At 38.1% G+C, this 22,822-nt stretch overlaps 1 protein-coding gene across 1 annotated transcript in view; it reads left to right on the top strand.

Moving 5' to 3' along the window:
- Slx4ip (SLX4 interacting protein) overlaps positions 1 to 22,822 on the top strand; it is a 192,887-nt gene that overhangs the window by 159,833 nt on the left and 10,232 nt on the right. The window contains 2 exon segments of the mRNA XM_047540521.1: positions 7,185 to 7,262; positions 9,819 to 9,907. Coding sequence (XP_047396477.1) covers positions 7,185 to 7,262; positions 9,819 to 9,907 — 167 coding nt within the window.

Genomic DNA, 22,822 nt, shown 5'->3' on the forward strand with positions numbered 1-22,822 from the left:
AGAAACTTTGTATTGTGTAGAGGGAAATGAGAAGGGGTAGGGGCAGGAGACAGTAAGGTAATGAAATTAGACAGACATCATTACCCTGTATAAATGTATGATTACACAAGTGGTGTGAATCTACATTGTGCACAACCATAGAAATGAAAAGTTGTACCCCATTTGTATACAACTGATCAAAATGCAGTCTATAAAAATAAAAAAATTTAAATCTGAGATTTCACATTAAAAATTGAATTAGCAATATTTTGGGGGAACACCTGTTCCCTAAGTTCCAGTGGCAGCTGATGGGTAACATTGAGTTGCTGCGACCCCATTAAACAAGCTGAGACCTCTCTTCATTTTCCCTCTTAAACCCAACCCTTAATTATCTTAGGCACTGAGTTTGCATTGTCGATTTGATTGATACAGGAAGAACTGAGTTGCACATGGGTATTTTGGTATTGTCTTTAAAAAGTGTGATCCTGGCTGACAAAAAAGTGGACCATATGATTCTGCAATTCTATTAGAAGAGCCCAGTGATTCATGAACTCTTCTCGGTGCATGTGGTCCTAGAATCTCAGAGTTGGAATGGACTCTTTGCAAAACAGGCCACAGAGGATGGGCTTCATCTGGCATTCCTCTTAGGCACAGGAAATTTAAAAGCTGTTGCTGAGCGGTTTGCTTGAACAGTTAGCAGTTCAGACAACCAAATATATCATATAGAAGTGTCATTAAAAATCTGTTTCTATTATGCATAGTTCTTTAAAGATGAGTGTAAAATTTTCTAGAGAACCCTGAGTTTTATAAGTCCACAATATTATATCAGTCTCATCATTATGCATAGCCTGACACAGTTGTGACTGTGGAAACCATAGTTTTGATTATGATTTCATCTGTGCTTGCATATCATCCAAACATGGTTTTCCTATTTAATGTTAAGGGCATATTTTTATAAGCAAAAGGTGGGAAAACAGTGTGGAGAAGAGATCCAAAGTGATAATTTCTCAATTTGTTTTATTCTAATATTTTTCTGCCCCAAAAAGGTTTCTCATTCACTATTTACCAATCATTGATGGATCCTGAAGATAATAAAATTAATAGCATATGTGGCCTGTGGTTTTACCATTGTCCATGGGATGACAGGTGGAAAATCTGTTTTTTTCTAAATAAATTTGGCCTCAAATAATTGTTATTCAATTTCAAAAAATAAAATTTTTATGAAACTAACCAGTTTGCCCCATTTGTTTTGGCATCAAAGAAACATAGCTCTATTGTGACTCAGAGTCTAGTACTGTCCTTATTTAAGGACATGAAATGTTATCTCAAGGGAACCTTTTTGGAGTCTCTTAATGTCTTGGGTAATAAGTGAAATTTTTAGCCTAGGACCAAATATTCCACTTACCCACCCAAATTGTTTCCCACTTGTGGTCTGAGTTTAGGATTCTGTGTGTATATTCTTAAACTTCTGACAGGACTCTTGGCGTTTAGTTCCCACAGAACAATGCCTTTTCCCAGCTCGTCCCATCACCAGCAATGGTAAGGTCACATGTAGGCCTATAATGTGTTTCAGAAGGCCCCATGGTAATTTTTCCAAAATCTTTTTCTCATACCTGGCCTCTTTGTGTTTTAAAAGTGGCAATATCAAACTCACGATTTCTCTACCTTCTCCACTCTAGGGCTTCTGATAATGTTCTGAATGGATGCATATTCTCCATCTTTTATGTAATATGTTTCTGGACTAGTCTAGCACTCAGGATATTGTCAACATGTTTTGTACTTATCAGCCTTTGTCTTCCTATCCTCATATTAAGTCACAACCAAGTCTTCAGAGGGAGGATGAAAACTGACTCATGACTTCAACTGGAAACGGTCACATGACTGAACTAGCTTGCAGTACAGAGCAACTTCTGCATTAGCATATGGGAGTCTGATTGTGACCAAGTTAGCTTTCTTAAAACAAACATGAGACTGCTATTCAGATTCCTTAAGTAAGTTTACCTTTGCCAAAATCTTAAGCATCTACAAATTTAAATTTTGATTTCTTTGAAATTATCTCTAGAACTAAATCTTCAAGTCATCTGTGTTTCAGACTTTGAACTGTATTTATAACTTTAGTTTGAACCTGCAATTTTCTATAGCAGTTAAAGGAGAAGTCAATTTTTAAATGGCTGGCATTCTAAAAAAGAATGCAGGGCTGGGGTTGTGACTCGGTGGTAGAGCACTTGCCTGGCATGTGTGAGGCACTGGGTTCGATTCTCAGCACCACATAAATAAATAAACTAAAGATATTGTGTCCATCTACAACTAAAAAAATTTTTTTAAAATGCAGATTGAAAATTTGTATTTAGGCAGTTTTTTTTTTTTTTTTTTTTTTTAATCCAGACTTGGGATCTTTCTATTAAAATAATGACAGCCCAGTGGATTTTAAAGTTTTGGGGAAAAAGAAAAGGAAGATTATTTCAGATTAAATGAGATATAAGAGAATATATATATATATATGCATATATATATATATATATGTTAAAATGTATGATCTTTGGTTGGGTCCTAGCTTGAGGGAAAATCAGCAATATGCTGATTTAGCCCCTTTCTCATAAGTTGAAGAAATTTGAGTATGAACTAGTTATTTGAGCAGTAATGTCATGCTCAGTTGCACTAATACAGGTTGAGTGTCCCTTATCTGAAATGTTTGGGACCAGAAGTATTTTAGATTTTAGTTTTGGGGATTTTGAAGTATTTATATAGACTTTACTTTTTGAGCATCCCTAATTAAAAAATCAGAAATCTGAAATATTCTGGAAATATGAAACTTTTCAAGGGTCACTGTCAGTACTCAAAAAGTTTCAGATTTCAGGGCATTTTGGAATTTCTTTAGGGATGCTCAACCTGTAGTATTTTGATGATGCAGGAGAATCTTATTGTTCGGGAGTCTGTACATAGGAGTCAGGTTTCATGATGTCTCATTTATTTTGACATGGTCTAGCAAATGTGTCTATGAAATATGGCAAAATATTAGCTATTATTGAATTTAGATGGTAGGTGTTTGTGGTACTTTTCTGAATATTTGAAATTTTTCATAAGCACATGAGTGATGAGACTAATGAAGAAGTAATATTGGTAAAAGAAGTATTAAGGGGCCCAGGTCATCTTCCTAAGTCTGCTAGTTGTTCAGAAGGTGGCCTTTTTTAACTGGGGGAGAGCTGCACAGGTGATGTGTGGAGCTCATCTACCAGGCCATTCCTATGGCTCAGTGGGCCATATGGAGGAATTTTCCCAGGCTCCCCCATGAGTGACCTCATAAGAGTCACAGAGAGGATCTTCCACTGTTACCTATTGTACATAGATCCCCCAACAGCCACAGGGAAGCTCAAGTTGTTTTTTGTTGTTGTTTTTGTTTTGTTTTATACCATGGGTTTAACCCAGGGGCACTTACCCACATCCCCAGTCCTTTTTTTTACTTTGAGACAGGGTCTCACCAAGTTACTTAGGGCCTCCCTAAATTGCTGAGGCTGGCCCCAAACTTGTGATTCTCTTGCCTCAGCCTCCTGAGCTACTGGGATTAAGGTGTGCACCACTGTGCCTGACTTTAAGTTGTTTTGATTGTGAGCCCACTGGAAAACAAGTGAGGCTGGATAGTTTTACATTAAAAACTCCATGTTGGATATTTGCTCTCAGTGACGACTCCCTTAAAATGGACTCCTCATAGAGCATGGTACTATTTAAAACCAATGTACATGCCTTGCTAAGCCAGAGTAGAATCTGTTCAACTCATATTTGATTTGGGGGGAGTTGTAATTTTTGCCTTTATGTTCAGAAGTCTCCAGATTTCTTCTTTTGAAGCAGTTTAGACAGAGTATGAAATAACATACTAGCAGAACTCTGGTTTGCCTTGATGACTCCCCCCACCACCACTTTTTTTTTTCCCCTTAGAGACTTAATATTCTTCGGGAAACAACCAGGTGATCCAGAAGAAAAATTAATGGGGTATCAAGTGGTTGTTTTAGGATTTAACAGGAGTCTGGAGGTTGTTTGTAGAAGGACAGAGTAGTGCATCAGCTGTCTAACAAACTACAGAATGCAAGAGGCAGCACAGGGGCTGGAGACTCTGGGCTGCTGAGAGACCAGGGAAAAAAGATGGACTTGCTATCTGTACTTGGATGATCACATGATATTTTGCAATTCAAAAAAATTTAAAATATTTCTAGAAATTGACATTCCTGAAGACTCTCGGTGGAAAGATGCTTCCATAACAAAGCCATCCCCTCCTCTATCCCCAGTCTTTTCCTGTGTCTAATGATAATCTTCTCAGATTTAGGAGGATCACAAGAGCCACGAAGAAAACAGGTATACTTCAATATGATTTGCAAGTACCTTGTAAATTTAGAATACTGAAACTAAATAGTTTTCAAATGAAAAGGCTATCACTTTACAATTTCCATTTGCATGTTTTCCTTGAATCTCCTACTGACTCAAATTTTTTTTTGTATTTAGAACCCAAGAGCTGCAAACTAGAAACTGGTGCCTGAGTAGGAAAAACAAAGGACCTCCTGGATTCTTTGCCAAGTTACTGTTTAGCTTCAGAGAGTTGTGTAGCTTTGCGTTAGCCCTGGTTAAGTACAAAATCTCAGTGGCCTGTTGAACTCTATAAAGTCTTTTTCACTAAGAGCAAAGATAAGAGAATAATCTTTATCACTGCCTGTTATCTGTGGATAAATGAAATACATCTCCCTAAAGCATTTCAGTTCAGTATCTTTCAGCAGCAATAATTTTCTCTGTTTATAGATCAAAATTAGTTTGCCATAAGAACTGACACAAGTACCTTGTGTTTAATCTCTCTCTCTCCAAGTTTCTCTTTAAACAGTAAAGTTTCATATGACCAGTGGAATGTAGACGAAGCAGGTGCAAATCTTATTTGCATGTTAAACTTGCCATTTCATTGTAGGTGCCATTAGGCCAATTTTTCCATTGAAACTATTAATAACAAGATGCCAATTCAGGAATGATTCCCATCTTGTGGAGGGTGTCAGTGCAGAGGGCCAGGTTTCAATAAATCCATTTCTCCTAGTAGTTTCAGTAATAAATCACTTGGAATATGCCTTATATTACCTTCTTTTACTCTAGGAGAAGCTGTCATATTGGAACTTTATTGTTTGGTTGACCAGATAGGATTTAGTTACCACTCAAGTGGTATCTCCAGATGTCAGGCTTCCTGAATTTAGCTGCAGCTTTCTTGGGCAATTTCACATTTATTTCTCATAATAACATTTTACTGCTGGAGATTTTGTACAGAAGAAGACTTTGAAATTTTGAACATGCCTTCTGAACCCTGATCACCTAAAACTGTAAATCAACAAAGGCAGAATGAGAGGGCACATTTTTAATGTTATTGTTTAGTCCTTTGAAAGACTCATAAATAGTTTCTTGAAAAATCACTTCTAAATTTTGCTGTGTTTGAGTTCAAAATTGTTAAGGATTCCTCTCTTATAACCCTGCTCCCCCAGCAGTAATACAAATAAACCAGATGTAGAAGTGACTTCCCCTCTCTCAGTCACCTAAAGAATGAAATATTTGTTTCAGAGCATTCTGAGTAATGCCAACGGTGTGCATGTTTTGTTTAACATTTTAAGCAAAAGAAAGCCACATGACTGAAATGCAATCCATTTTCAAGTGTGTTGGGGGAAAAGTATATTTCATCTTAGTAAATCTGGAGATTATCCTTTCATAGATGTCACTGTTGTTTCACAATCTGCATGACTAAAGCAATTGTGCTGTCAGAGCCACAGCCTGTTTAGACAGAACATCAAATCTGCACTCACCGAGGTTCTGGATCTTTCTACAGGGGTCTTGGAAGGAAACTGAATGCAAAAATGGAAACTTCTTTTTTGGTTTGTGTTCTCTGTATATTTTGAAATAATTATTGTCATGGACTTTAGGGGATCAGGACACTTGGTTTCCTTAGAGATAGTTTAATGGTCCTGAGACTACTCTTATAATTCTCAGCTCTTCCATGGTAAAATACTGTCTTGGAGGCTTAGCCATTTCCTGAGGTTGCTTCAGCACCTGGGGTCCCTTGCCCTCTTCTGATTCTTCCACCAACTACTTGAATGGGCTACCTGTAAACATTGTTTCCTGACCTTTTCAGGAATTCGTGAGCAGATTAGTTTATACTTGGAAGGAGCCTGGAGGAGAGGGAAAAAGGGAAGGGGAAAGAAATTAGGCTAGTACAGTCTGTGAATTATCTGACTTACCATTACCAACCTTGTAAGATGGAAGGGGCTGTTGCCATTTTCACAAATGAGATTTACTTATTTGAACATACTACTTTTTTTTTTTAACGGACTACTTTTTTAGTATTATGTGTGTGTTATTTATTGCTCTTAGTGTCTGTAGTTGTAGCTCATTCATTTATAGGGGCAGTGTAATATTTTACTGTATGGTTATATCCCCATTTCTTAAAAATTCTGTTAATGGATCTTTGCATTGGTCCTAGTTTGAGAGTAAAAGATGCAACTGTAAATAACTCTATCCATGCTTAAGCCCAACTTTAGATACTCAAGCATTTTTCAAAGGAACTTTACCAATTTTTACTTCTACCGACAGGATATGAGAATTATCTAGTTGCCCCATATGCTTTCCACCATTTAATTCTGTCTTCTTCATTTAGACCAACCTGGTGCTTTTTTTTTTTTTCTTTTTTTTTTTGAAACATACCATGTTTATTTACATCTCATTTCATATGAAGATGGCTATACTTGAATTAGAGAATAATTTACTTATAAAAAGTTCTCATTTTTAAATAGATATTAAACTTCCTGTGTTTGAGCTAATCAGCAGTAAATATCAAAAGATGACCACGATCTAAGCATCGGTCCACACTCAATTAATCGTTTCATTAGAAAGCCCTGATTTTCAAGTATGTTAGACCTGCTTGTTTATCTCGTTTTACAAGGGAAGTTACTGAGCCACTTCAGGTAAGGTACTGGGGACCATGCCAGGTATTATGGCCAGGCCTTCTGGAAGAACCCAGAATTCAGGTAGTAATGTTCTCTGTTTCCCTCTACTGGGGCCCTCTACTGATTCTTTTATTATTTCATTTATTAAATAATGATTGAATTCATACCGCATGGCAGACACTAGACTGAGCCCGTGGGATTCAGTGACAAACCAGCTTGTAGTCTAATGATGTCCCTTTCATCTTACAGGTTATGGCTTTCAGATCACAGCCTATTTTGTCAGGAGAGGGATACACCTCCGCTGCATCGGGAGCTCACAGAATACTGGTAAGAAGCTCATTTCTTGGATCCTTAGGCATTTCACACAACCAACTTGCCATAGAGAATGGATGAAATTAAGAAACAGAAATTCCTACTTGCTTCGTTGTCATTGTGTGGCAATCTATGCTGCGTTTACTGCCTGAGTATAGTGAGCTGGACCACATTGCATTTTACTTTCCTGACACATGTCAGCACTTTCATTGAGTTTCCAGAGTTGCTTCATCATTGTCAGTGCACACCAAGGCCCTGGGATGCAGATCAAGTATGTGCATGGGAAAGCCCTTTCCCAGCCCAGAGCCATCAGAGTCTTCTCTAGGTATGAGAATTAGGCCAGATCCCACCTCTCACTTCCTCAAGTCAAGGTGTTCACTGAGAAAATGATGTCAGTCTCATCCAACCATAGTCAGAAGCTAGTGATCATTCTCCAAGAATCCTGAGCATTGAAAAGAAAATTTAACTCAAGTTCCCAGCACTGTGTCAGTATATCTATAAGACATGAAACAAGGACTTTAAAAATCAACTGTATGGAAGTTTGTGGAATCTTCATGATATCTCCACGTTCTTAGGTGGAGTGTTGCTTGAATGTGTTACTCTCTTAATAGGATCTTCCATCTTGTTCACCTCTCTTAGTAAAATAAGTCAGCTAACCTTGTGTCTGGTAAAATACACGCTAGCTAGTAAGGACTGCCATTGCCTAAATCTATGTAATTAGTAAAATAAAGCAAGTCTCAATTATGACTAAAACAGACTGAAGGAGTACAGAAGTAGCTTTCTGTTAATGCAATACCTGGTACCAAAGTGTTCAAAATCTACCATTTTTATTTTCAGAGGAATAAATAGAAGTACTAAATACAGAAATTATTTGATGAACTGGTAATTTTGAATTATAATTCTGATCCATTAATGAACTCTTTCAATTTTCCAATTTGGAGGGCAAAGGGAGGACAGATAATGAATTCTATGACTTGGTTTCCTCTTCTATAAAATGGGAAACAGACTACTTATTGTTTATCTCAATATTTTAAGAACTAATAAACAAACATTAACTGAATTGATAATTTTGTTCTCTTGACTTTTCAGAGGCCATTCATAATAACCAAGTCAGATGTAACATTCATGTGGGGTCAAATAAACACACCTTGGCTCCCTCCTGAAAATGATGTCTTTCTAGTTGGAAGAAAGACCAGACCAACAGGTTAGGTACCAGTCATGAAGGGCATTGAATGTTTGCCTATCTATATTGTGTTGGGCACTGGGGAGCCACAACAAACTCTTGAGCCAAATAATAGAGCTGTTTTCTAAAACTGTTAACCTGCTGTGCTAAGTAGGATGAATTAGAATAGAAGTATGACCCCCAAGGAGACAGCAGTGGTCCAGGGGATAAGGAGAGATTTGTTACTAGAATATCAATTCTGTAGACCTTTTGGTATAATTTAACCTAGCCAAGTAGTATAAGGAGTTAATTGTGTTTAAACTGTGCATCTGCATCTATTGACATGTCTGTGTTTGCCTTCTGACTATACCAAATTGACACTATTACCTCAGACAGTGCCCTCTGTGCAATATATAGAAGAGGTTCCACTTACATGATTCGTAGTATCCATATTTTTAAAAGTTGGTCACATCTAAGAGGGAAGTTTTCTGTTTTAGAAAAATGACTTTATTTTCTGTCACAAATACAACTCATGGGTATTATAAAAATTTTCGAGCAATAAACTGAGTATTAACAAAGGAAGAGATCTTCTCCACTTATTCAGAGTATCCGTTGTTGTATTCTGACATCACCCCAGGACCACCACTCCAGACATCACCCTAGAGCTCAGTGGAGGCCAGTAGGCAAGCAGAAAGAAGATCTGGAGGGTGTTACTGTTTTGTGTCCCCTTCATTGACTGTTGTGCTGTCCCATCTTGCAATTCATTTGTCCTTCCCCTTCTGGAAGTCAGTGACTTTGCTTTAAGAAGCTGCAGTAATAGATACGATTACTATGTATAGTTGTCTTGTCTTCACCATGCACCTTTAACCATTCTCTTAATAATCTGATTGTTAATTCCTAAAAGAAGCTGCTGTTGTTATGGTCTCAGCCTGGGAGTTTGCCCTCTAGTGTAAGACCAGCTGACCAGACAGATGATAAGTAAACTATGAAAAAGTTAATGTGTCACATTTTTAATTTTTATTTAATATTCTTACTTTTTCTCTAAAGTCCACACACTAATTAGTAAACACTGATACTATTTTTTAAGTATGAGTTCTAACAAGAAAACGTAAACTGATACAGAGAGAAAGCTGCAAAGGACCTGCCTGGGGGCTCCATGTGGTATAATGGTTCAGGGGCTCAGGTGGACCAATTTGCAGCTTCCTTGACTCCCTAAGGCTTAGTACTCATTCTGCCCTATTGATGTCAAACACTGGAAGGAGGATAGAGAGAAGAGACACGCCTCTTATATATATATATATATGTATATTGCCATAGCATAAAATGAACGAAAAAGTCTGGGAACAAACATTTCTGTGTTCGTAGTTTTCTGAAGCCTTCAGTAACTTTATTTTCTTCATTTTGTACAGAACTCTGTGTATTCCCCGACAGATTTGTGGTGTGTGTTAGTCAGCTTGCATTTAATCGTGACATTTTGGCAAGTCAGATTGAAGAATCGGTATGTATGAAAAAATGCTATAAACAAATCTGCTTCAATGCTGAGTTACTGTAATAAGTAGAAAAAAGAAGTATATTCTGTTACTATTCAACTGTGGAACACTCATTCAGTACATGCTTTTGGGGACCGAATGTGTTGTGCCTATTTTGCATGCTTATATTGATACATGTGTTGATTTGTTGTTGTTGTCGTCTCTTTGTTCCTGAAGACTCTTGAATATTTAATTCGATCAGCAGAATCTTTTCAGTATAAATTTTAAATTAAAAAGCAACACCTTGCAAACACTGTGATGGTGCTTAGGGATAGTATTTAAATGAAAAGAAGCAAAATCCACATGTTTCCACTGGAAGTTTTCACTGGGGTCAGTGGCTTTTGAATTTCATTCCATGTTGAATCACTAACATTTTCATGAGAACCAGTACTTCTCCCCAGTGTATTATTTCATAGTTGTTAGGGTTCATTTTCTCTCTCCCCGTTTCCCTCTGTCTTTTCTCATGCTAAGCCTTTAGCTCTATCCAGGCCTGTTTCTGTTTCATCAGAGTTCTCAGACAAAGAAAAACAGAAAACACGCTCAATGCCTAAAGCTTAACATGTACACTTGACAGAGTCTCCTTGTAGTATTTGTGTCTTGCCACAGTCACTGTTCAATCTACTTACCTCTATACAAACTTTTTTTTTTATAGTTTTAGACATACAACTTGAAACTTTAACAGAAAAAAAAAAAAAAATCCTAGCAGACATTAACCCGGCCATGAAGTATGACATGATTATTATGCTTCTAAAATAATTTATGGGAATATTAAATTATCCCTGATGTTTATTATTTTTTAATTCATATGAAATTCAAAATTTGGCCCACATAGTCTACAACCAGCTTCTTATCTCATCTTAAACAAATATATGAGATCGTTTCAGAGGCTATAAAACAGAATAGAGACCTGGGAAGAGTAAAGAGCAGATAACTTATATTTACATTTAGATTCCTTCATTTTCAGCAGAGGACCCTTTCACAAAAGCCAGTGTGACCCTTATATTTCCTCTTCTTCACCTATTAAAAAACTTTACAGTATACATATTAAATGAAATAAATGAAGCAACTTTGGCAAGAAGTTAAAAGTTTATCCTTTGAAATATTTCCAGAATGTTGACTTTCCTTGGTAAATTAATAAATTCTTAAATAGTAATGCTGTTGGCATACAACTTTAATATAATATTGCTTAACTGATTTTCAGAGCAAGCAAGAAACTGATCTATGGTTTAAGAAAACAGCAATTATCTGTGCCAGAAAGTGTTATTGCTTTCAGATGGAATACAGGAGAAATTAGATCTTGTATCTGATATGCAATATTAATACCTAGTATCTTAAATTATTAAGCGGGAATTAAAACATCTCAGTATAAATGAAATGTTATCCCCCTTAAGGGCCCTTGTATTTATACAGATGTAAGTTTTCTATAGCTGCTGTTACATAAATCCTATAATCTGGAGCACTTCCTAAATGTTGTGAATTTTCATTCTGATAAGTTGACTAGTCTGACCCTTTTACAGTTTCCTTATCTGTAAAATGTTTGAATTTCTAGCAATAATACTATCACAGCTAACCAAATTATAAGAAAAATGTCATTAACATCACGAGGCTCTCTTCATTGTTTTTTTTGTTTGTTTGTTTTGTTTTTGTTTTTTTTTTTTTTGTGGATCTTTTTGTTGTGATCAGACTCTGTGTTCAGTTTTTCTTTTTGGCCACCTCTTATTGCCCTTCACAGACAGTCTTTCCCACAAACACACGAGAGTCAATGAAACTCTGTTCACCTGCCCTCCTGCCTGGCCTCCTCACCTGAGCATCTCCCCATCACAGACCTCCATCACTTCCTTAGGCTGGTGATCACCTGTGACTGTAAAATATCCAGGTCAAGTCAAGGGCCCTCTCCTGCAAATTGCCCACCAAGCCAACCTCACTGCTCTTCCACCAGAAGTGTCTTGTAGCTTAATCCTCACTGATATTTGACCTCTGCCAAACCTACTGTCTCAGCTATTTAAGGATCAATACACAATCCTTCCCTCCCAGAACTGCCTTCTGCCAGAGAGAAGTCATTCTTACTCCTCTTGATATACTTCAGATGCCCAAAGCCAGTGATGTCAGGCTCCCCTGAGTATTCCTTGAACTTCCTTCAAGCCTTGAATTCTTTTATCAGTTCAAATTGATATTGGCCTAAGGGCAGGATCCTCTCATTCTCTCTTGGTAATGGTTCTCAAGGAACGTCTGCTGGGCAAGGCCTGGGAACTTGGCTTCAGGAGGAGCTATATTGGCTATAAACTTTAGTTATTTTCCTATAATTGTTTACTTAGCTCACTCTTCTACACCCACAGAAATGAGGGGGAGTGAACTAGTACCTGAGCTAAGACTAGGCGCCTTCCTCATGCTGGAGTCCTGGAGAACACAAATTCTTTTTCCTTCACTCCCTCCCACCCCACCCACCCCATTTGGATCATCAATGTCTCAGTGACAATTTGTTAGAAAATCTGGAAGCATCTATTCAAAACTACTCTGCCAAGGGATTCTTTCAGCCTTCAGACAAGAAAGCCAGCTGCACTCAGCTCCCAGTTCTTAAAGGTAGTGCACAAAAGAACCGTTGTCTCAGATCAGTCAGCAAAGGAGAATCCCCTTCCTTTGCTTCTTTGCATGGCAGAGCAAATGCAGCCACACTGTCCCCACTCCCCACCACACCAGGGAGGTCTGTTCTGCCTGCTGTCGGCATTTCTCTGTCCACTCCGGGACATTGGAGCAGGGCAGTCCTCCGTGTTGCAATTACTCTGTACAGAGTACCCATGTGCTAGGGATGTGGGAATTGTGCTGTGTACTTTGGGAAGAAAGGGCATTATTATGAAATGAGTCATTGTATTTTTCTTTCTAGAGTTTCTCATAAGAAATCTCTAAACCCTTGAGCCTCAGTTTTTAACCTATTGCAAGATATGAAACTAGAGAGCATTTTGAGGAGTTTATACCTTTAGTTGTTCTCCTCTGCCTCACCTTTTTTTTTTTACCTTGGAATTATGAAGAACATAAGGTAAATTTTTATTTCACTTAGCTGTGTTCTCTTTCAATAGTATTTTCTTGGGCTGGGGAGATAACTCAGTCGGTAGAGTGCTTGCCTTGCAAGCACAAGGCCCTGGGTTCGATTCCTAGCACCGCCCAAAAAAAAAAAAAATAGTATTTTCTTTTTTACAAACCAAGTCTCTGTGTAGAGACTATTGTCTTTCTCAGATGCACAGCCTGGAACTTTTGGGAAATTAAAAATTGTTAATTTCTGTTATTCTTTTATTAAAATCATATAAATAATCATAGAATTTTATATATATATTTATATATCTGGGGACATTTCAGGCACAGTGCAAAGCTACTGTTTCATTGTGTGTTGGTTGCAGACTCTCCTTCTAGTCTCTGGAAACCACTTCTCATCTACTCTGATCATCACATTTAACATAACTTGTAGAGGGTTAATTCCATGCCAGGAACTCTCCTAGGCACTGGGGAAACAAAGAAAAATAAGAAAATGCTTTTCCCTGCAAAGTGCTTACAGTCTTGCAGATCAAGGGTACTGAAGAGTTTCCTGGTGATTTAAAAATGTAATTCAAATAGAGCCTCCATTTTTCCTAAAGGTATTCAGTTAGATCCTTTCTATCATTCAGAAGGAACAGCCAAAAGTTTAGACTGACTTTTTTTTACTTTTGAATTTAAGCTGTCAAAGTCTGTTCTCCTCTAGGAAATTAAAAAAATGATATGTAGACTATTGCTGCCTTAAAATGGATACATGCATTAAGACATTTGGGTTCTTTGCCTTATGATGCTTCATGTGAGTTATGACTGAGATGTGAAAATAGCTAAAGAGGTTCTGCAGAGGGACCCAACCACACAGGGCTAGACCCACACTACAGCATCATCTGAATAACAAGAGTATTACTGAGGTGTCTGGACATGGGACATTTAAGCACTAAATTGAACACTTCTCTTCAGTCAGACTGCTGTTTAGCATTAAACATCTCTTCCTAGTTTATGAATATAGGATTAAAGTGAAAATTAATCGCAAGCAACACTACCATAGGTTGGGTTATTTTTAGCTTGGCTTGTATTCCTCAGCTGTGTGTAATCCAACCTCTGTGGGCCTTCACCCTCCTCTCAATCAAATGGGTTAGGGGGAGGGTATCAAATTATCTCAAAAATCCTTTCTCACACAGAATTTCTACCAGAAGAAGGATATGAAAATGTAGCTAAATAAAAACTATAAAATGATTTTGCATAAAAAAGAGCTTACTGTTAAGATTTTTAAAATTGTGATGAAAAACATTTAGGGCAGAGCTGTATTTTATTTTGGGAAAGATAAATAGTAGTTATAAGGAAACATTTTGGCTTTAAACAAAAGAAACTGCTTAACAGTTTGTACACTGACTTCTTTACTCTCCTTGATAACAGAATTTTTAACTTTCATAAGAGAATATTTGCATAAATATAAATGAGATTCAAGAAAAGAACTCTAAAAAATAAAATAGTGGATAATTTTTACACTAAAAAATAAAATAGTGGATAATTTTTCCAGGTTTTTCATAATATATTGTGGCCTTTAAAAATACATTCTTCTCATTTCTTATTGTATTTCCTAAACAATGACAGTGGTGAATTACATGGAAGCCATTATGAAGAGATTTCTGTGGCACTAGGAAAAGTTTCTTGAGTGGGCAAAAGCTATTTCCATATTTCACATTTTCCAGTGTTCCAAACTTAGTTCTTACTTAACTTCTTGCCAAAATTATACAACAAAAATTTAAACCCAAATATGCACAAAGAAAATAAAAATTACCCAAAACTCCTAGCCCAAAGATAACCCTCTGTTACCCATCTAATATGTATCTCTCCATACTTCATACTCAAAAACTGAAGTAAATGGGCTGGGGCTATAGCTCAGTGGCAGAGCACTTGCCTAGCATGTGTGAGGCACTGGGTTTGATCCTTGAAAAAAAAGTAAATAAACAAAGTGAAGGCATGCTGTCCATCTACAACTACAAAAAAAAATGAAAAAAACTGAAGTCACTGTGTGTTTATTTTAACTTGAATTCTGTTCATTTGTGAACTATGCTTTTTTGTATCCATTTTTCTATTGATGAACAGACTCCTCACAGACTCCTCATATAGGATATGTAAAACTTTAATAAGATAAGTAACTTTTAGTGAGTCTTATCATTTTCCTTTCAGTCATGTCATTGCCAAATGGTAGAAATCTGTGTCCTCAGATCTGCCTTTCATAATGACTACTGCTTTGGATTAAATTGGTGTTTTGTTTTTCTAATATTAGACAAATAGTTACTTACATTTCCTTTGGGTAGTCTTATGAATTATTTTAGTTTGTGATGTGAGGTTCTTTTTATTGTTTGTGTTGACCAGCATCATGCTAGTTGTGGTCTTTAGGTTTCAGGGACAACCAAGCTCTGTCTGCTTCTTCTATAATGGCCCTCCTTGTCAGGGCACTCAGGACCATGAGATATCTCTAGGGACCAGACTCTCCTTTTGCCCTTTAGCAGGGGGACTTCACTAAGATCACTAAGGTATTGGGTTGCCTTCCTTATACTTCATTTGAGTGTGGCTGGGCTGTGAAAATAACTGTCAGGTTTCTGTAGGTGGCCCAAGCCATATAAGCTGAGTCCTCACCATAGCATCATCCAAGTAGGAGGATTACTGAGATGTCCTGATAAGACACAATATTTGAGCACTAAATTGAACACTTCTCTTAATGTCAGACTGTTAAAGAATTCTCATGCCTGCCACCTGTCTAGGTTGACAGCCCTCTCCTTTTCCAGGCAGTTGTGGCCAGGACTCAGGATCATAATGTGATCAACAGATAGCTAAGGGGCAGATTAGAGCAACACCCTCAGCAGATCCTGTGGATGGGCTGTTTCCCTTGAACAGGGGTGGGGAAGATGGTAGATACCATCCCCACCTGCCCTAATATAGACTAGCAGGTGGAGCAAGGAAAATACCGATAGTAGGGACGAAGATGTTTTTTATGGGTTGGTTTTTTCTAGATTGTGACCCTGAAGATAAGAAAAAATATTTTTTGGGTAAAATCATTTTTTAAAGATTAAGTGTACTTTGCCTGTTTGTTACAGTAACCTGGGGTTTTGTTCTCCTTTCCTAAAATAAAATTCTCCCAAATGTTTAACCAATAGTATTCGTGAATGAGATATTTCATGTTCCATCCCCTGCAGGGGAACCTGCCCTTTGCTGAATTTGACTAGGATGGGAAAAATAGACAGGATATATTATAGGATATATCTGGGTCCTCTAATCTTTTGTGCTTTTTTTTTTTCCTCATAAGCCTCCTCTTAGGTACAGAGACATGTAATATCTCCTTAATGACCACTTGCATCATAGATTTAATTAGGAAAAACATCTTGGGGAATAGAACAAGAGGAAAATATTATTAGAGTTAAAATATGAAGACCTGACTTTGACCATGGGCTCTTCCCTCATGCACTGGAGGATCTTAGGCACTTGATTTGACTTTTCTGCGCATCAGTCCCCTGACTTATTAAACAGAGATAAAAGTGGTACCTACCAAGTAAGCCTTTCCAACTTTTCCTAACAATCAAGTGAAATCATCAATAATAAAATGGCTTATAAACTCTAAAGCACTTATGAATATTAATTATCATTTTCCTTTTTCCTCAGAGAAAAGTTAATTTAAGAGCCACGAACACCAGATTAGCAGACTGCTATACATCTTCCCCTCCCTGCTTGAAATGAGAAAAATACCTAATAATATTCTTGTGTGCACATGTTATTTTCCCAAGAAACTCAGCACCCTCATATTTGTTTGTTTCCATTTTCCAGCTCAGCTTCATTTTGCAGCTATAAAAACTGAAATACCCAAAAGTTAAGTGATAAGCCCCACATAACTAGCCAGTCCAGTGGGAGCTCTGTTAACCAGCATCCAGAGGAGGAAGAAGTGTAGAGACCACCCAGCTTAAACACCATTCATTTCCAGTAGCTGCCAGTAGAATTGTGTTGAGATATAGCTACGGAGAAAAGACCCAATCATTTCTCTAAGGTAATAGGAGTTGGGAGACAGCTGACTTCTCAGGCCTAAAGAAAAGCGCATGCTCCTCAGAACACCCACAGTGATAGCAGAGTTCAATACGTAACTGGATTATGTTTGGAAAGTTCATTAGCAAACAGATGATTTAGAATTCAGTACTCACTTTCCCAAGGAAACGATGTCATGATGGGGATGAGGTTCCCAGACTATCCACAAAAGCTGTTACTATCATGAACTGTGAGTCTTGGAAGGAGAGGGGACCTGACTGTCTATGTTAAAGGAAAATAGCAAAAGCTATTCCTTCCATGTTCCTGGGCAGAGAGCCAACTCTGAGCAGAGTTCTGAAATGAGACGGTCATCTGTGATGTCTTCTCTCTGGCCTTATGCTTCTTTCCCACCAGTGTCCAGGGATACTCGGAGCCCCCTTCTGGCTGACCTTACTCCCTTGGTGCCAGGACTACACCATACCTGCCTCTCCTGTCAGCCAGGTGAGATGTTAGGAGAGAGCAGCACCCTGAATGAGAGCTGGCTACCTTGCCGCCAGTGCTGGCATTTTTCAGCCCTAAACCTCTATCAGGGGAAAGCACTTTTAGCAGGCCACCCTCAAAGGTGTGCCAACTGTTCCTCCCTTGAGCTTCTTTTTGCATAGATATTTCCCTGTATTTTTAAATTAGAGATTGTTAACCTATGAGTCATAAATTTCCTGAAAAATCTGTATTTTTATGTTTTTCTGGTCAAAGATAAATGACTTTTATCCAGTTCTCAGAGTGGTCTATGAACCCTACAGTGTCAAGTACTAGACGAGACTTGCACATTCTTCAGAATGCCTTAGCCCTTGTCACACTCTTCTGGCACAGAGACTCAAAAGTGGGAGATAAGGTTGATCAGAATTTATATTTAGGTTCTCAAGGGTAGGTGAATGTGAACTGGAAAATCCCTGTAAAACATGTACTTCCTGCAAATTAACTTCCTTAATTTTGTTTATCCTGATTTCATTTTTAGGGTAGCATTCTTTCAACTACTTACTGATTTTTTTATCTTTATATACAACTGTTTCATAGTCACCAATTCAAAATTATGAACTTTTTAAAATTTTTATTTTAAAGAAAACAAAAAACTAGAGTTATCACAACTAACCTGAGCAGCAGCAGCAGCAGCAGCAATCCTGACTTTACTTTCCCTTAGAGTTTCATCCTTTCATGGGAAGACAGAGAAGTGAAGTACTTAGAGGATGGACTTGGGGTCAGAGTCATGTGGAGCAAAAGCTTGGACTTTCACTGTGGGAACTGGTCAGATGACTTGGTCTTATAGAGCATCGGTTTCCTTCTCCAGAAGTGGAGAAGGTCATGGGCATTTCATGCACACCATTTTACCAGGTGCTGGTCCTTATACCAAGTCTTTGCTGGTCTCCACCACTACCATCATGGTCTTTAAAGAAACAACTTCAGTCTAGGAGGATTCATGAGGTGTGGCTTGTTTTTTGCATTTTACTCCCTTTATGCTTCAGTTCTGTTAAGTCAATACACATATACTTGACTGTATCTATCTTTCTTTTAACTGTTCATTATGATTCTTCTCCCCCTGTTTTGTCCCTTTTATTCCTTAATTTATTATCAAATAATTTAATAAAGAATTAGATATGAAATTTGAAAAAGAGAATTCTTCCTCTTTTTTAAGACACAGGCTTCTGCACGGCCATGCTGCATTGTGGTCTTAAGATTATGGTCATTCTTGAATTCATGTTTTGGGCTACTTCTCTGTAACTAACTCAAGTCTTTCATATCATCACATTTCAAAACACCCCTGCTCCTGAAAACACTTAGGTATTGCACTAAAATATGAGAGTAACTTCTTTTTGCCCTTCGATAATCACATCACAAAGCATTGAAAGAATTCCAGTTTTATGCTTTAATATTATCATGTAACCCCTAAATAAGCTGATACTATATATTTACTCTGCTTTTATTGTTTGTGAAAGGCCTTGTTTGCAGAGTGCAGAGGGCTATCGCATACAATAAACTTATTCAGTGCAGCAAACCTGAGAAGAGATTGTATCAGTCTTGAACCTTTTCATTTTCAAAGGACAGGAAAGCCAACTCAGAATGGTTTAGCAAAAAAAGATTTTTGGCTCATATTCCTATAAAGTCTAGACTTCAGGTAGAACTTGATCAGAGAAACAGAGAATATCATTAAAAGTTTCTCATCACTTTTGGCTCTGCCTTCCACTGTGCTGACTTCGCTCTCAGCCTGTATTATGCTGGTTGGTCCTGGCAACTTAGGTCTTTACTTTCATGGCAGAAGACAGCAGACCTTTGCTTTGAACGGTATGGGTCATGCACCTCTTTGAGCTAATGAATTCAGTACTAGGATTGACCTAGACTGAGTCAAGCCTATTTCCAAAGTCAGATATGGAGACCTCCTGAAATGCATGGACATTGGATGGGATGTTGAGTTGTGATTCCTCAGAATAAAATTCAAGTATTGTTTCCAGGAAATAAATGTGTATCCACTCTAGAGATATTATTTTCATTCTTTTTTTTTTTTTTTTTTTTTTTTAACCAACAAGGAAACTGATGCTCAGGGCAGATAAGTCAGTTTTCCAGATCTCACAGCCAGATAGTAACCGAGGGGGGCACTGGAACCAAGGACTTCTGACTCAGAGTTCTGTCCTGCACATCTCCATCCATGACCATGACAGCACAAGACTGTGGGCCACCAGGCAGGGTGGAGAGAATAGTACACAAGGGCAGGCCTCCCAGATCCTGTTCTTCCCCAAACCAAATGTGTGGCTTTAGGCATTTCTTACTCTGTGTAGTTCTTGTTCTTCTCATCTGTAAAATAGTGAGGATGTCTTTCCTCCTGAATACTCAGTGAGGACCAGATGAAATGTCAAGAAGAGGGCGCTGAGAATCATGTAAGCTCTCCAGGAATGCAAGGCATCCTTTCTTTTTGTTTTACAAACTCCATATGGTTTATGAAGGCATCAGATTTTCTCTTCTCAGTAATGTCAAGAAAATTTCTTCATGTACTTTATATACTTCACTGCATTTAAATTTCCCAAACAAGCCAACACAAGCCAACAGTGGGTGTGAAACCATGGACTCTGGTTTCCCTCACCTTTGTGCTCTGCATTGTCCTGATTTGGTCAACTCTGTATGTATCATTCTAAGCAGATGTGATCATGAGGGATTGAGAAACAGTAACACTTTCAGTGTGCCCTAAGACTATTACATATTTTATATATATATATATATGCATATATATATATGCACCCTTTTTTTGGTACTTGGGATTGAATCTAGGGGTGCTTAACCACTGAGCTACATCCACAGTCCTTTTTGTATTTTGAAACAGGATTTTAAGTTGCTGAGCATGGCCTCAAACTTCAAATCCTCCTCCCTCAGCCTCCTGCATCTCTGGGATTATTAGGCATGCACCACTGCACCCTATATGTATATTTATTCTAATAGTCTATAAGTATTCTAATAGTCTGTCAATTGCCTACTTTTAAAAACTTACTGTTGGGTTATTATTTTCATTGGTCATTGTGTAAAACAGAATCAGAAGAACTGTATGTATTTAACCATGAGAAAACAGATCCAACTCTCAAAAGATAAAGTTGAAGAGTACCACATTACTGTAATTATTACGTTAAAAAAAATCTTAATAGCATCAAAGAGCTTTTTTTCCTCTCGTATCACCTTCATATGATATTTTACAATCCTGAAAGTAAGAGTTTGTTGGGACAGCTCATTAACACAAGTTTTCACCTTGGCGGTGAGGGTGCTGGGAGCATACAACATGGGTGGCACTGTGTGGTCACAGGGAGCTAGGATTGACTGCTGTACCCACAGCACTCTTGGAGTCATCAGTGCTTGCTATCCTGGCTCCAAGGATCTGCACCACCAATTCCAGCTTCAGCTAATATTGATGTCCTGGGCACCAAGGCAAATGCTGGAGAGCCAGCAACAAGAGTTTTTCAACAGAGGCAATGTTTGCCAGGCCTTGGCATTGCCATCTCATGCTGTGTCCATGTGGAATCAGGTCTGGGCAACAGCATCAGCTCTGGACAGTGATAACAGTAATAATACCAACCTCACCCAGCTGTATTGAGGATTCCTGTTGGTGAATGCCTGTGTTTCTCTGCTCCCACTTACTGCAGACTTTTTCTGAAGTGTTGTCTAGACCTTCACTGGCCAGTACTATAGCCATTGACTGTGTTTGACTATTGAGCATTTAAAAATGAGGCAAGTTAGAAGTGATGTACTATACCTATAAAATGCACACCAGCATTTTATATAATATAAACTTAGTTGTCAATGGACCTTTATTTTATTTATTTTTATGTGGTGCTGAGGATTGAACCCAGTGCCTCACACATGCTAGGCAAGTGCTCTTCCACTGAACCACAACCCCAGCCCTATAATATAGGCTTAGTATATAAAACATCACAGACATGATATATAAAATATCTCAGTATTTTCTATATTGATTCTCAGTATCTTCTCTATTGATTAATGTTATGTTTTATATATTACATTAAATGATATATTATTATTGAAATTTAATTTCACCTGTTTATTTTTTAATGGGGCTGTAGAAAATTTCCAGTTCCTTATACAGTTCACATGTTTCTACTGGAGAGTTCTGGTCTCCTTTATGTTACTATTTCCTTCCCGACCCTATTGAGTCAGGTAGGCTTGGGCCCCAGCACTTCGCCAAAACCAGCTAGCTTACGTCAAGGTCATCTTCCATTTAGTTGTCAGTTTCCACTCATAATCACTCAGTGCATTCTACAGTTGTCACTTTCACTAACATTTCATTTTTCACTTTCATTCTTCCCTTGCCTCTTGATTTTGTTATTTTGATTTTTCTCTTTCCTTACCCATAGTTCCCTCATAGATCCTTGCCTGAATCTTCCTTATCTTCTCAACTTCGTTTTCTCATGCAAACTCATTCCCTGATAAAGTTCATCCTGACCCATCATGGCATTAGACACCATCAGCTATCCCAGGTTGGTGTCTGTAGCTCGGATTATCCTCTTCCAGAAACCCATACCTTAATTATCTGCTTAACATCCATTTAGATATCCAGGAGGATTCTAAAAGTCCTTGTGTTTGTGCTACTGTAACAAGATGCCTAATACTAGATACTTTATAAAGAACAGAAATGTACTTCTCACTGTACTGGAGGCTGGGAAGTCCAAGGTCAAAGCGCCATCAAGTTTGTTGTCTGGTGAGGGTTTGGTCTCCCCTTCCAAGATGGCACATCATTGCTGCCTCCTCCAGAAGGGAGGAATGCTGTGACCTCACATAGTGGAAGGCAGGAGGGCAAGTGGTGCAGACTAGTCCTGTTAAGGCACATCTTAAGGGCTCTACCTCCTAATACTATCACATTGGCAACATCTGAATTTTAGAGGGGACCCATTGAACCCATAGCAACATCTAGAACCAATTTCTTGGTTTTATTTTCCCCAACCTGCCCGTCCCCAGTATTTCCTCCAGTGGCAAAGGGCAACTTGCTCTGTGCATTTAGTTATTAAAGCCACAGACCTTGGACTCATCCTTTACTTCTCTCTTCCCCTCTCTCCCATATCCACTTCACCAGCACATTCTTTTGAGCCTCTCTTCAACTTCTAGTCTAACCACTTCTCTTCACCTGTGCCTCCTCCAAGATCCATCCTCTCTCAATGGACTGTTGTGTCTCATCATTGGTCCCCCTGCCTCCATCCTTGTCCCTCTAAGACACCCAAAGTAAACCTTTTAAAATGTCATTATTCTTTTCAGAACTTTCCATGGGCATAATATCGACTTTCTCACTTTAATGAAGT

The sequence above is a fragment of the Sciurus carolinensis genome, chromosome 2, assembly GCF_902686445.1.
Source record: "Sciurus carolinensis chromosome 2, mSciCar1.2, whole genome shotgun sequence".
Taxonomy (NCBI): Eukaryota; Metazoa; Chordata; class Mammalia; order Rodentia; family Sciuridae; genus Sciurus; species Sciurus carolinensis.